We start from the raw sequence: 16,225 nt of genomic DNA, 5'->3' as shown, positions 1-16,225 counted from the left end.
ATCAATCATAGGGCCCCTAGGCAGACTCAGAGGCAGAGGCCAAGTTCAGATTTCCCCTTTATTGTTAATAATCTAAGGGATGAAGAAGTCCCATTACCTGGGACATTCGCTCGCGGTGCTTGGCTTCCAGCCTCTCTTTGGCTTTCTGGAAATGGGCATGTTCATTCTCATCTCCAGGTGTCTCAAGATATTTGTCAACGGCATCGGGGGTGCTGGCTGCTGTTGTAGGAACTATAAAGTAAAAAGAAGGAGGTTTGAGAAGAGAAACAATATCTAATCATTTCAAAGAAAGCCATACTTTCCATTTACTACAGAACAAAGAATTTAGTAGAGCAGCACATACAGGTTAATGCTGTTTAAGAGAACACCATGAGACATTTCACAGCATGGTACAAATGTTTCACCCCTTCCAAGTTGAGGATGAAAGAAAATCTACAGAACAGTCCATTTTGTGATTATATTTAAAATTCTTTGCAAAACAAGCATGCACAGAGCAGTGCTTAATAGAGACATTTTATCCCAAATCCCTATGCCTCGCTAAACTAACTTTTATTATCTTGAAAGTAAGATATGTTATCAATATCACATCCTGTGATTCTTAAACCAAAGAAATCTCAAAATTAGTATACTGCTGAATAACCGCACAACAAAGTAAAGGTAAATTCTACGCTATGTATTTCTGATAGCTTGATTTCAGAGCCACCTTTTGTGAGAAAGTGTTTGAATTACTACCCAAAACCCTGTAGATATCAATAAATACATTTCTGAAATCACACCTTTCTGCCATCACAAAATTTGACAATAGTCAGCCCATTTCATTACACTAGTTGTCAAAAAGAAAGTGATTTCTATTTTGAATTCAACTAAAACTGCTAAGGAATATGACTGAGTTGCAACATATACTGCTAAATTATGTGGAAACATAAATATCCATAAAATTGAAGTGTACTATAAAACAAAAATATTTTTACTCCTGAGCCAAGTGAATTGTAATGGCCTATATAAGCAGTTTTCCAAAAGATTAATAATGATTAGTGAGAATTCAGAGCATTTCTGAGCTTACAAGAAAAAAAGAAAGACAGGAAAAGAAAAAAGATTTTGATGTAGAGTAGATTACATTCAGCCCAAACTGTGAAATTAGGTGTTTTCAGGGCAAATCAAATTAAGTGTTTTATTCAAAAGCTTATTCAAATATCACCAATGTTCTAAGTATTTTTCCTACTGATTTTATCTAACTATGGACTACTATATTTATCTAATTATGGACTACAATATTTGAGATAGAATATCCCAAAGAGGACTTAAATGAGAAGTATTTATGGATAAATAATTTTGAAATTAAATTCTAAGATGTCTTTTGTACATGCTTTGAGGAAAAAAATCACCTGGAATCTTCACATTCCAAAGGCTTCAAGATTAGAATCAAAGCCAGAGCCTTTTGTGTTATGTAATTAAATAATATCTTTAATTTTATCTTTAATTTTAAAGAGAAATATTTGTTCAGATTTCTTCCCTTCTTTAATCTGTTTATTGGTTTTTTAAAAAAATATATGAGCAGTTTAGGTATCTACACTGTTGCTTCAAGTGGAAGGAAGGAGGTGGAGCGTATTCCTGGGATTATTTTTCAGAATACTTGTGTGTTCACCCCTCTGCCTCCACCAAGTCAACAGGTCTGGGACTGGCACAGGGCAGACATTAAAAAGCATCTGCCCCCATCTTCTGTGTGGCAGATGAGTGAGAATGTATTTGAGCAGCAAAAAGGTTGGAAAAGCGGCATAACATGAGCCATCTGTGTCCCTGTTTCTTTATGTATCAGGCCAGCATACCAGGCACCCTGGGAAAAAGAGAGGCCACTCCATGCTTTAGGGTGGTACATATGGTCCTCCACGTTACTGTTCTTCTCTTTTCCTTTGCTTGTCACATGTCATTCCAAATCTTGGAGCTTATGCAGCCACAGAAAAAATTAGCTACTTTTATTTAGAACTGGACTATGAAATACCACCTACAGGAGAAGTAATAGATGTTTTTCTATAAGATCTTCGGTATATAACACACATAAAGGCCCACAAATGATTGGAAATGAATCCTTAATTTTTAAGACCAAGAAATAATTTTCAATTTAAAATCCTTTTTTTGTAAAAAAGGAATCAAAGCCTAGTATTTTTCTGCATAAATTCAAGCAAATCAATATGCAAGTATATTTAACTTCATCAATGTTCCCCACTTGAAATGGAAGTGATGTTTAGCATTTTAAATTTGTTTCCTGTGGTTTTCATCATTCTTTCATCTTTGCTGGTACAGCTTAAAGGAGAACAAGTTAAAAGTTCTCTTGGTTAAAAGTTCTTTTGGTGTAGTGAAATCTGGCAGGATGACAAAATTAGGCAGACCATATTTTATATTTTGAACAAAAGAAAATGTAGAGATGTTTGGGGTTCTTTTCATTGATGGAGATGGCCATCCAGCTGTTAAGTGTCATAGCCATGACACAGCATCCTCTTTGAAAACTGGAATTATAAAAGCTACTATATAAGTAGGAAAGTTCTCCACCCAACTTTTATGGTTGGCAAATTGTATGGTTTTCTCCAACTCTTATGATATGCAGACACTGCCTACTGTTTTATGGAAAGGAGATAAACACTGAAATCTGAGTCGTAAAATCTCATTAGTCTTTGTTAAAATGTAGCTTTGTAATATTAAGAATAAAAGAATATTAGAGAAATGAGCATGCAAGGTATATTTAATAAGATTAAGAATATTCCAAGTATTAAAACTTTTCAGGTACGTGGAAATAAATACAAATACTGTATTACTGATTTATTCCATTTAATCCAATATTTCTCTTCGAGTAAATCCTTGTAAGCGGCCCTTGTTATTGCCTTTCGTTGAAGACTTTAAAGGAAGCCGTCTCTCTTTTAATCTTTAATTCAAGCATTTTAGCTGTTCATACTAACGCTCCATCTCAATTAGCATGAAATTTTCCTGCATTCGTACCGACCAAGCAAATCAGATCACTGTCCAGTCAAAGATAGAAGAATGATGGTACATCTTGATATCTGAAAAGGAATTTAATATTTCATTATCACTCCCCTGCAGCTGGTAGGGAGGAAGGGAAGAACCTTTTAAGGAGGAATTATGTACAGAAAGCTCCGCTTCTGTTTCTCTAATATTTCTGCCTCTTAAAGATATGACTGCACCAGGAACAGCTGCTATACTGTGATGAAGTCCATGGTCGGCAGGACGCATGATAACGAGGATAGTGGGCAGTGGTAGGACGACACCTGTGGCCCTCTGTCTGTACCCTTTCAAGGTGCTTCATGTGGGAAGGGAGTGGGTATGTTCCAGAGCACAAGAGAATGGGAAGCTGTTTATCGTGGGTCATTTAAAACACAGGTCATTTTAACAGCAAAGTCTAGAAACAAGCTGGCCTCAGGAGGGTTTACTTTTGTTGTGCTTTTTTTAAGCTACCATATGACAGTTCATCCTGTCCAGAGACATCTGAGGCTCCTTAGAAACTGTGATCTCGGCTCACATTTCTAAGTTGGCCAAATAAATTTATCAGCCTCCACTGTACTAGGTGCTTCCCTTACATCCTCATGTAAGATGAAGGGAGAGGGAAAAATTGCCCCATTACATTTATTGTGCATTTGACATAATTCCTCATATCCCTAATCCACAAATAAATCTGAATTTGGGATTAGGTAAACCATGAAAAGGCTTATGAAGTTTAATATTTAGAGCAGAAAAGGGCTAATCCCTCGCAAAGTATTTGCTTTTGTTAATGAACAACATGAACTGGCAAAAAAACATGCTTTGCTATGATATCTGTCAACCTATTTTCTATCAAACAGCTGTCCCTGCCCTGAATGCTATCTGGCAAGTGACCTCTACCCAGTGTTCAGAAGGAGGAGGGTTATGAGACAGGGGTCAGGCAAAAGATCGCACGGAGCATGGACCTAGATGATCGTTTGGCCTTTGGCCCCCGCTCAGATGCCCTCATTTACGCCTTCTGCAAGCAAGCTTACCGGATACATGCCCCTTTCAGAAAACCAGACTCAAAATTCAAGATTAAACACCTCTAGCTCTGGGTTTTAACCTCTCATCACTACATCATTAGCAGGACGGCAGCATCACATGCGTGGGCTTTTAACTTTCCAAATGACCTTCATATTGGTTGTCTTTGTTTAGTTAACAAAACAGCTGTAAAATATGGTAGGACATACCTTTCAATACTGAGAATGGGTATCAAAGTGTAATACCGAACAAAAACAAATGCTACAGAAGAGCAGCTCCAACTCCTAGCACATTACTGCCTCAAGGGGAACATTCCAGTTCCAAAAATTCAGTGCTATTCTGGACAACTAGTATTTTTCACAGAAGCTTCATCCTTGCTTTTTCTGCAACCTGGGGAGGTCAGAGGTATCTGAAAAGCTGAGATGGCTTCTTGGATGTACCATGTGCCCATATATTCCTTTATTCCTCTGTTTAACAGGTATTACAACCCATACCAAAAGTAAGACACATGGGAGAAACCAATGAGTAGAACAAAGACCCCTGTGGCATTATTTTCTAGTGAGAGAAGAAATCACCTCAAAAAAAAAAAAAAGTCACATTGTTAGAATGTGATCTGTATTATGGAGAAAAAGAAAACTAGAGCAGGGCTGGGAAGAGTTAGGAGCGCGGGCGAGAGGCCAGGCTGGTCTAACTGAGAAGGTGTGTAACACAAAGAGATGAAGCCCCACTTCCCTGTCACCTGCTGGAGGAATGTAGCAGGTAGCCTCAGAAACAAGCACAAAGGCACTGAGAGGGGAGTGTGCGTGGAAAATTCTAGTACAAGCAAGGTCAGGGTGGCCAGAGCCGAAGGAGCAAGGGAGAGAGGAAGGAAATAAAGGACAGATCAGGTAAAGGCTGTAAGGAGCAATGCAAGTTGTTTTGAGGAAAGGAAAGATGAGATAGGATGCTTTAAAAGGGTCACTGTCGGGCAGCCTGGGTGGCTCAGTGGTTTAGTGCCGCCTTCAGGCCAGGGCCTGATCCTGGAGACTGGGATTGAGTCCCACTTTGGGCTCCCTGCATGGAGCCTGCTTCTCCCTCTGCCTGTGTCTCTGTCTCTCTCTCTCTCTCTCATGAATAAATAAAATCTTAAAAAAAAAAAATCTTAAAGTCCGTTTTAAAAAAAAAAAAAGGGATGCCTGGGTGGCTTAGCAGTTGAGCGTCTGCCTTCAGCTCAGGGCTTGATCCCAGAGTACAGAGATCAGGGATTGAGTCCCACATCGGGCGCCCTGCAGGGAGCCTGCTTCTCCTTCTGCCTATGTCTCTGCCTCTCTGTGTGTGTGTCTCTCATAGATAAATAAATAAAATCTTAAAAATAAATAAATAAAATAAAAGGGTCACTGTCTGCTAAGGGACAATGGGGAAGAAGAGGGTGAGGGGTGATGGTGGAAGGCTCCCTTCCCTTCTCCCCAGACGTCAGACAAATCACAGATTCGCTTCTCTCTCATCCACAAAATGCTTATTACCTAAACCAGATACCAAGGGAGAAACTCTTTTCAAGTGTGTGAGGGCCCATTTCAGTTTTAATAATTTGGCACTAATGTATGTTGCAACATTTCCACCTCATGTTGCAATCTTAGTACCTGTCATAGCCCCCCCCCCCGCCCCTTTTTTTGGTGGGTGGATGGGGCACACATCTTTGCTTTCGGTGTATTTTAATTTTTATTTATTTTATTTTGGGGGGTAGAGAGAAGGCACTGTGGGGGGGGGGGTGAGGGGGAGAGAGGGAGAATCCCAAGCAGGCTCCACACCCAGCTCAGAGCCCCATGTCGGGGCTTGATCTCATAACCCTGAGATCTCGACCCGAGCCAAAAATCAAAAGTCAGACGCACAATGAACTGAGCCACCCAGGCACCCCACTGCTTTCAGTTTATTAATGACCCCTGGTGCTGCACCCAATGTTCCTGTAACAAAGTACACCACCATTACTGGGGACATGATGCCAACACAACATTTCCATTCAGCATTTCCCTGAGAAAACTTTCTAAATTTTAGGAAAAGTTACTTCAAAACAAGGTGAGAACTGGTATCATCAGAATGCAGTCGAAACTGCTCCCTTTGCCCTTTTGGAGGACCTCTCTATCTGAGACATGATCAAATTCAGCTAATAAATCAAAGCTTAAGCCACATTTTTAGACCATTTCAGTTCTGACTGTAGAATCACTACAGAGTGATACTTTCATACCAGATGCAATAATGTGGAGTCGAAACACTATAGACATCATGAAAAACTGCCCCTGTCATTCTGATATTGGCTTGTTTCCTTAATTTCTAGGAGACACATAATTTTATAGACAAGAAGGGCTCAGGATAAAGGAGCAAGAACTCCACCTTCAAACAGTAACAACCCCGACTATCTACATCAGACCCACAAGGCTGAATGTTTCCCCAAACAGAGGCCCATGAATGGCATTTAGTCAATATACTAATGCTAACAAGAAAATCTGCTTAGGCTCCTTTCATCCAGAGTCAGGCAATTTATCAATGAAGATGAAAGTAAATTAAGACCTATACCAGTAATTGCTTTATCATTGAAAATGCTATTTTATACACAGCTGGCAACAGTGTGACTTCAAATGGTTATGATTTATATGAGAGGTGGTAATGAGGATAAGTCACAAATAGGTAAAATATAAACCTATAAAGAAGGATTTTAAGTGCAAATTTAATTTCAAAACAAGGCAGAGCTTGCAGATGGAGATCCTGATTTTAATGAAAAGGTAAAAAAAAAAAAGTCTTTTCATTTCTCTAATTCCAAAATTACTAAAATCCCTAACACGTTCTAAACTCAAATATTAAAAAAAATAAATAAATAAACTCAAATATTCATCACACCCAAGTCCAAGTTAGAGGAGCCACCTGTAATGTGAAAATAGCATGTGACCCTTAAATATTGTTCCAGACTCTCTAAAAACAGAAAAGAAAAAAGAACAAAGGCCCTTTCCATTCCAACCGTGCCCTTGCTTCACGCTTGTTTTACAGTTGGTGCGATCATAGTTGGCAGACTATCAAATGCGCCGTACAGACATAAGGTAATAAAAATGTAATCTATGCTGTGTTTACTCTACTCAAGCTGCATTTCTTTTTTATGTCTTATGGACACGAACTGGATGTGGGAATTTTGTCAAATATGTGAAAGGAGTGTGAAAGAATGAGTGCTGGCGTTATTTTTATTTTTATCTATATCCGATTCAGCACAATGCACCAAAATTTAAGAGCAACCTCAAGTCTGAATCTAAAAACCACATGTAAAGCAATAGCAATAATAATTGGCATTCAGAATGTCTTACCCTTGTTACTGTTTCCTGTCCATGTGTCAAGAGCTATTCTCAACTTCATTAATGGTGGCTCAGAAACAGATGATTTGTCAGAGTTGCTCAACACTCAACAGAGTTGTTCAAAAAGTCAAAATCTGCAATATTATCTACTTTCAAAGATATTGTAGCAGGAAAAGCCAGATAGAGCTGTTAACCTCAATGGAGGTCTTAAGGATAAAACCAATTTCATTAAACACACACACACACGCACACACACACACAATTTCATTTTCCTCTGGCCTTCCATACCAGTCTTTCCCTACACTTGTATATTTTACTTTATATTGTTACTTAATCCTATCCCATGCCTGGGTCTCATCTCATCGATAGAACTGTCAAGTTATTGGAAGCAGGGAACTTGGTTTACTTGGCTGGTGCCCCTCAAAATACACAGCTTAGCACCAGCATATCTTGAGCTCAGAAGTTACAGCTTTATTAAATCAGAGGTTGACGTGCCAGTCTCTTCTTGTACATAGTAGGTTTTTTTGTTTGTTTGTTTCTTGTTTTTTTTTTTTTTAAAGATTTTATTTATTTATTCATGAGAGACACAGACAGAGAGGCAGAGACACGGGCAGAGGGAGAAGCAGGCTCCCTGTGGGGATCCTGATGCGGGACTCGATCCTGGGACTCGGATCACGACCTGAGCTGAAGGTAGACGCTCAATCACTGAGCCACCCAGCTGCCCATAAATAGTGTTACTTTTTTATGGAGCACAGCTGTATGTTTGTTGATCTATTGTCTGTGGCTGCCTTCATGCTATGATTGCCAAGTTGAGAATGCATAACAGAGACCATATGGAGTGCAAAACCTAAAATATTGACCCTCTCATCTCTTATGGAATCACTTCATCCTCCTAGAATAGAAAGGTGTCATGATCCCAAATACACTACAAGTAGTTGGAGGATATTACTGGGAAAGAGAAAAGTAGGAGAGATTTTCAAGGTCTGTTTGGAAAAGTGAGGACACAAGAACTTCATGAATATGAAAAAAAATTATCTATTTCTTGAAGATTTTATTTACTTATTTATCTGAGAGAGAAAGAGCACACATAGGGGCAGGGGCAAGGGCAGGGGCAAGGGCAGGGGTAGAGGCAGAGGCAGAGGCAGACGGAGAGGCAGAGGGGGCACAAAGCCTGATGTGGGGCTCGATCTCACAACACAGATCACAACCTGAGTGGAAATCAAGAGTAGGACACTTAACTGACTGAGCAACCCAGGCAACCCTCATGAAAATAAATTGATCAAATAATGTTCATAATTAATAAAAATATAATGAGTGTTTTTTATTATTCTGAGTAAATGAGTATTTTATTTATTTATTTATTCAAATGTTGGTTTCCTGAGTGAATCAATTCCTGTCCATCTTAGGATTTGTCCCTATGAGAGCTTCAAGGAAAAAGCCATTTTTCATTCTGATCATTTCTCAATACCAGAGATGTGGCTTCTCATACATGTCAATCTAATAGATTTTACTGTCACTGATGTGACATGTAATTTAATGCACTCCCACATCTTTTTAATGATTTTAATTACTATTAATAATACTTGGCAGTTTTATAAAAATATCATAGTTCCGTTAGTATTCGAGAATGTGCTAATGGGAACTAATATTTGCTACTTTGTAATCAAAAAGAAGTACCGTGTGATTGAGAACAATGGGTCAAGTCTGGCCAAAGCCTGCCTCGGACCAGATAAGACAACTCTGGGGTGAAGGTGGCACATTCCATTCAAAGGCTGCACAGTGAGTTTGCAAATTGTGAGCCTCTCAGGTAGCAGCCTCAGGACTTGGGGATGGTGATTTGGCCTGATTTGATATGTCCTCATTATTTTTAGATTCTCTGGAAGTGTATTAGTCTATTCTCCTGGTATTTCGACCACTTTGATGTGAGTAGAAGTCTTTTCCCCTTCTGGATACTGCATGAGGCCAGATCTAGCCTTTGCAGAGACCCTAAGGCCATAAACACGATTCCAAGGTACAGCTTAGATGCCAAGCGATCTGTGTGGCAAGGCCAGGTGGCATCACTACAGATGGCTGTTCTCTAGCATATGTTGGGATTCTGTGAAACTAAGAGGAAACAGAGAAGGAGGTGGCAGTACACGGGGGAACATGCAACTTCCAACCCGGGGGTTTGCTGGTTTAGTCTGTGTGCCCAGTAGCACTCACATTAGAGTAGAACAGCTAGGAGACCTCTAACTACCGTACAGTTGGCACAGCAGTTTCTACCCTATCTTGTACACATTGAGAACTAGGAGGGTGGCCTAACAAATTCAATTTCATTAACATCTGTCAAGAACTGGAGGCTTCTGAACTTCAACATGCTGACAGACCCTCAAGTTCCTGGAAAGCGTGCCTGTTTATACCAGTCTGGTTCTATCTTTGAATCCGACGCGGGCTCACCAGAAGTCTAGATCAGAGGCTCTCAACAGGGGGTGATTTTGCCCCTCCTTGCCTCAGGACACAATTTGGCAAAGTCTGGAGACAGCTGAAGTTAGCACAGTTGAGGTGGTATTACTGGCATCTAGTTGGCAGAGGCTAAACACGCTGCTGAACATCCTCCATATACAGGACAGCATCCCAAGAACGAATTACCTAGTCCCAAACATCAATAGTGTCAAGGTTGAGCGACCTTGGTTTTAATACTGTCTGTGCCACTGCAAGAAGAGAGCCAAAGAGGGGTCATTTGTCGTTCCCTAGGGCCACATCTTTGGTACAGTCAGCTGACTAACTCCTGGCACGATGGCTCTTTGTGACATTAAATGCCATGAAGACTCAGTCTGTTTGCCTTTTGAGATGCAATCTGACAGGAAGACGCTAGATAAAAACACATTCTCTCATATTTGAAATATAAACTAAGCAATAAATATTTATGTACTAATCTTACTATTCACAAATCCAAATGGGCAATACAAAATTAATGTCAGAAACAATTCTGGTCCCATCAGATACTTTATCTCAAACAGCAAGGAGATTTTATAAAGGATTCAAATCCACAAGTTTATGAGTAAAATGAAAGCTCTAGAGCCTCTTATCTCTATCCTCTTTATCCACGGTTTAGATTCTTATCTACAACTAAATATAAACAAAAAATCAGTGTTCCTTAACACTGCAACACTCAAATTTGGTTTTTATGACAAAGATTTAAAATCTAGAAATACATGATTATAATACATTTTGATGGGAAAATAACTGTATTTATAATGTAGACCATCAGAGGTTTTCTCCACATGTGCAATGTTACACAGTTTAACTGAGGAGCCTTTTCATTTCATATTTATTATTTGACTAGATGTAACTCAAACTGAGAAACCCATAAAACCGACCACTCTGGTGAAGAGGGACCCTCCAATGAAGCCCTAGGTTGGTGAAAGAGTCAAATGCAAGCCCAGCTTGCCAAATCATAGGGTCTTGTTCACCTTCTCCTTGGGCTCATTTCTGACTACATCCTGCTATCTGCATTTGACCTCCAGATGACCGTGACTTCTTTTAATTCATATGTGTTACTCTGCTATAAATAAGATAGCATCACTGCACAGGCTATAAATAACTAGAAATTATATGCTTTCTCTAGTCTGTTTGTACCAGTACTGCAGAACCCTACACTTGCTGTGATGAATAGTCTCTGTAGGTAGACAAGAAAATAGAGCTGCCAAAATCATTTCACCCTCCTAGAATGGAGAGGTGTCATGATCCCAAATACACTACAAGTAGTTGGATGATATTACTGGGAAAGAGAAAATTATGAGAGATTTTCAAGGTCTGTTTGAAAAAGCTGAGGACTTAAGAACTTCATGAAAATAAAAACAGCTTTAAAAAATATATTTCTTAAAGATTTTATTTATTTGAGAGAGAGAGCCCATGTAGGAGCGGGGGCAAGCACAGAGGGAGAGGGAGCACAGAACCCGATGTGGGGCTCGATCTCACAACACTGAGATCATCACCTGAGTCGAAATTGAGTCAGACACTTAACCAACTGAGCCACCCAGGCACCCCACATGAAAATAAGTTCATCAAATAACATTCATTTCTTCTAATTAATAAAATGATTTTTTTTTTTACAAATAGGGGAAAGATATTTCATTTATTGAGGCATTTAGAAAAAAGTTTTTCATATTCTTCCTCTGTTATTTTCTGTATTCCTAAAACGTGCTGTGAACTTCAAATGTAACTTTTTTTTCAAATGTAATTTTTCTAACCTAAGCAACAACCAAATCCTTGGCCATATGGAGTACAATGTATAGCCACAAGATTTTTTGTTTTAAAGCTGGTCCTGCCATGTTTGATGGCTCTCATGGCCTCATTTTATACTATGTATAAAGGACATAAAGAAAATGCTCACAAAGTGCTTCTGAGAAAAATAAATGATCCGAGAAAATGCCTGGTAAATTGCAACCTGCCACAAAGATCAATATATTATTAATCCCACAGTGTAATACCCAGTTTTCTCTAATCCTCTGTGTCTACTCACTTGTCATGCTTTCGATGTTAGAAAAAAAACTGCTGTCACAATCAGAGAAAATATGTTGACTGTAGTAGTGAAACCCCCACATCCTTCAAAAGTTGGATATAAAGTGTATGAATTAGAATCTTATGGTGGCTATTAAAAAAGGAAAAACTTTATGGTTGATGGAGAAATTGTTTGTAAATTACATAATTCTCTATTACTTATCCTATTTATTTTTTTTAAGATTTATTTATTTTAGAGAGAGAATGGATGCACGTAGACGGGCAGAGATAGAGGGAGAAGGAGAGAAGCAGACTCCTTGCTGAGCGTGGAGCCCCACGAGAGGCTTGATCCCATGACCCATGAGATAGATCATGACCTGAGCCAAAATCTAGAATCAAATGCTTAACTGACTAAGGCACCCAGGTGCCACATATTTCTTATTTTTATTTTTTAAAGAAACCAATTTGTAGACCAGGTTTTTTTTCAGGATAATGTACATATATGCTAATTTCATTATATCTGAGCTACAACTGAAATTGTTATCTCTTTTTCCAACAACCATCAGCCTCAATAGTGTGTGTATATCATCCCTAACTTAACGATGCAGAAATCTATTTTTGGATATAATCCGCATTTTAAAATAGTACTGTGTGTTTAAACATTACATCTGAAAACCAAGCTAGACTGATATGCCAAGTGGAATCATCACAAAACCCAGACACTCTAAGACTGGTTGATGCAAGATTTCTTTAGACGAATCTTTTTTCTACAACCTTATGATAAAACCTGAAGTCAGACACTTCTGTCCCAGCAGAACATTCAGGGAGAGGAAGAAGAGGTGGTTAGGAAATCTAGAGGTGGTCTTTCACTTCCTAAGGCTTAACATGTGCCTTACAACACATAGCTGAAGCCTGTGCAAACACATTAATCCATGGAGTTAGTACAATGCATGCATATTATCTATTTTTCTGGGAAACGAGTCATTTTTATGTATGTGGCCTCTTGTTAAACTGTTAAATCTTGACAGCTTTAGGAAATAAAACGGTGATGCCAAATAAAACACAATCATATATACTATACATAATAGAACCATACTGAATTTCAGGAAAAAACTGATCAGAAACAGAAGTTGAGTCAATGCTCTTTGCCCAGTGTCTGAGGTTGTGTGGCAGAATTGGACATAATTACAAAGCAAAGCAACAGAAATAAACATTTTATGGAAAGACAGGTGTTCGAGAAACACAAAACCATGCAAAGATGATGCTGGAGTTATAATCCAGCCATGCACTGGACTACTTCCTCCACCCCCCAGCCCCCTCCCGTGAATGACAACATACGTTTGACAGCATCTTGGGGAAGAGGTTCCTGGGTTGTCTTGAGTAAACTTTGGGACACTATGGAGAAAATAAGAGAACATAACTAAAAATAAAAATAGAAACATGGGAATGATGGTTGCAACTTACATGATTCCATTGACCAAAGGGAAAAACAAAAACAAAAACAGAAACATTGGATTAAAAACATAACTAAACAAATACAGTGAGGCTGGGCCCTAGCAGGGGACCAAAGTAAACATCAACACAGGAGATCTATTTCCGCAGGGATACCTTAGCGTGCTGGGTATTTTGTTTCCAATAGCACTTCCAAGTAACCCGTTGAGCATTTCCTGCTGCCATTCTCTCTCCTTAGCGCCAAGCATCATCAACTCCCAGGGATCCACTCCGTTCACCCATTCACAGGGCACCTCCAGCTTGCAGCTCCGGCCATTTGTTGCTTTACTGTCCACCCTCCTGACCGACATTTAGCTTCTCATGTTTGCTTTCTTGGTAATTATCCTACAACCTGCCTCCCCTGAAACGAATATGGACTGCCTGGCTGACCCATGACCTTTGTTGGGAGTCTCTATCTTTTGCAAAGCTCTTGGCAAAAGGTGTGCTGTCCAGGGCACCTCCAGAGGCTCCGACTCACCTGTGGTGGTGGTGCCCACAGCTCACTCCCAGTCTGAGTCAAATCAGACTGATGAAATGGAGAGGGTGTGCGTATGGGCTGTGGTAGTGTTTTGGGGGGCGGGGGGGGGGGGATAATTTCTAACTCAAGGCAAATTCCTCAGTGCTGGTAATTAAAAAAAAAAAAAACCTCTCTCTTATTACATGTGCATGCATACACACACACCATTTATATTCCAAAGAGTAAATCCACTTTAGGGAAATGGAGAAAAAAAGTTGGAAATCTGCCAAGAAACCTCCTCAGCAGCTAAGCCAGTTAGTATCTCGGTAACAAAAGTCCTTTGTTCAAGAGGCTCCAGGCAACAGAATCCCCTATTGTGTTCCACATTACCTGACCTAATTAACTTCTTTGTTTGAAACCGAAGAAAGGAGTCTTTTGAGCTAGAAGCTACAATCTTCCAATGGCAGCCAGAGAAGAAGCCCTTGGGGTTACCAGTTCCTACACCTGTTCTCACACATGATAGAAATGGAGTCATCCCTTACACAGGAGACCAACAGGAACTGTTCCATTTGATTCCACTTAGATACTGGCCTTCACAATAGAAGGTCTTCATGGGGCAGGTCCTTTTGTTGTTTAGCGTAAGCCTATGATCACAGCGGAAAAATTTATATAATCCCTAGGAATCCCAGGCAGGAAATGGTAGTTGTCACCCTCACGAAAACAAGGGAGAAAAGGCAGGACTCTCTCAAAGAAGAAATGCACAGCTCCTGAGCTTAATCTTTAATTTCTCGAGCTGAGTCATTAATTTCTTCAGTAGGTTCAAATCTCCTACTGATGAACAAGAGTCAATAAATAAAATTGGGACTTCCAGGAACATGGAAGGCTGCTAAGAAGAACAGAAAGAAGTCCCATACGTCTGGTCCGTTACCTCCTGAGTACTACCTCTGTGGGAAGAAGTTTCATCTCACATTTAAGTCACTGTCACTTATGCATTTATGCCCCGGACTTAGGAAAAGCTGAAAGTTGGGGAGAGAAGGCTTTGAAAATTCCAGTCCCCGGGTCTCTGGCCATTCAAGGTTTCTAGTGCTAAGTGAAGAGTTTTCTTCGGTTTCCAAGGGAAGACGGTGACAAATGGATACTGCAAGTGGGGGGCCCTGGGGCCTTTCTGTCCTCGGGCATCTGAAGGGCACGCGCTCAATTCAATCCCATTCTCTGCTGCCACCATAAAAGTCGCGTGTCACAAAAATCACTTAAAGACACCCACGATGACAAAGCGAGGTGGCACCAGGCAGGCTTCCAGCGGGGGGTAAGCCTCGCTTGCACACGCACCGCTCATGCACAGACCCGGACACACAGGTGCACGGACACACACGGAGGTACACATGTGCAGAGACACGTGAGAAGGACAAGACGGTGACTCCAGCCTGGCTGACAGAGAGGCACTCGGAAGAAGTCCCTCCGGGACAGCGAGGGAAAGGACACATCCAGGGCCATGCTCTAGTGGAGGCAGACGGAGATGGGCGCTCGGGGGTCGAACAGACGGGAGGAGACGCCGGGCAGTTAGAGGAGTGGACAGAGACGCGGTTAGTGTAGCAACAGACCCGCTCCCGGGGACCAGGGAGGCCAGCCTGTTACAAAGGGCAGATCAGTGGCGAGAGAGACGGAAGGCGGCCAGGCCCGAGGAAGGTCACTTACTGACGCTGCCACACACGGCCATGCAGTACTCCTCTGTGTCAAAGTTGTTTCGGTTGCCGCCACATCCGCCGTAAAAGAACGGGGCGCACTTGCCTTCGGTCACATCAAAGTACCAGCGGGAGATCATTGCTCGGCATGGCCCCGTCTCGGCTTGTTCAGAGCACACCTCTAATCAGAGGAGACGTGGGGAACCACATTTAGCATGAAAACGTCACCGGCTCGCTGTTCACGCACCTGTTTGTCTTAGGCACTAGGCCTCCCCGGGGTGGGGACCTGGGCTGGGCGCCCCCCCTCCGGAGGCAGAGTCGGCCAAACGTTTTAATCGCCTCCCAGGACCCTGGAGTTCCCTCTGAAACAGAGCAGTGCATTCTCATCTGGTTCAAGGAGCGTAGCTCTGTAGTCGTTAAGGGACTCTGGCTCGATCTGGAGAGATCTGGATCTGGAGATCTGGACCAGATCTCTCAGCTGCTTTTAGGTGAATCCTAAGTGCCCCGAAGTGTCTGCACACCGGAACATTCCTTCGCTACGAGGAATAAACTTCTCTTCTAGGAGAAGCTCAGGTGGGCTTGAAAAGGTAAAAGGGTTATGTCTGCTTATGGTGCAAAAAACGTCTCCTCTCACAAACATCTGATTGTTGTCCTTCACGAAGGACAGCCTTGCCCTCGGAGTGCAAGATAATTACACGTATTATGAAGGGGATCCAGTTTTCAGAGGGCCAGCCTGTCCTCTGACCCTATTCAAAAAGCCTATGGAACGCCTGCAAATGGGACTTAGA

At 41.0% G+C, this 16,225-nt stretch overlaps 1 protein-coding gene across 4 annotated transcripts in view; it reads right to left on the bottom strand.

Annotated features, from left to right (window-relative positions):
• The window catches only part of LOC121479288 (amyloid beta precursor protein), a 270,747-nt gene that overhangs the window by 94,657 nt on the left and 159,865 nt on the right, over nucleotides 1-16,225 (bottom strand). For 2 of the 4 annotated variants that reach the window (XM_041734781.1, XM_041734782.1), the window contains exons 7-9: nucleotides 15,451-15,618; nucleotides 13,146-13,202; nucleotides 98-231 (exon numbers count right to left, since the gene is read on the bottom strand). In XM_041734781.1, coding sequence (XP_041590715.1) covers nucleotides 98-231; nucleotides 13,146-13,202; nucleotides 15,451-15,618 — 359 coding nt within the window. The remainder of the gene's footprint in view (nucleotides 1-97; nucleotides 232-13,145; nucleotides 13,203-15,450; nucleotides 15,619-16,225) is intronic. The other 2 variants (XM_041734783.1, XM_041734784.1) reach the window with 1 other exon arrangement.

This window comes from Vulpes lagopus, chromosome 20 (genome assembly GCF_018345385.1).
Source record: "Vulpes lagopus strain Blue_001 chromosome 20, ASM1834538v1, whole genome shotgun sequence".
NCBI classification, from domain to species: Eukaryota; Metazoa; Chordata; class Mammalia; order Carnivora; family Canidae; genus Vulpes; species Vulpes lagopus.
Note: the sequence above shows the minus strand (reverse complement) of the source record. Positions and strands in the feature narration are given on the sequence as shown.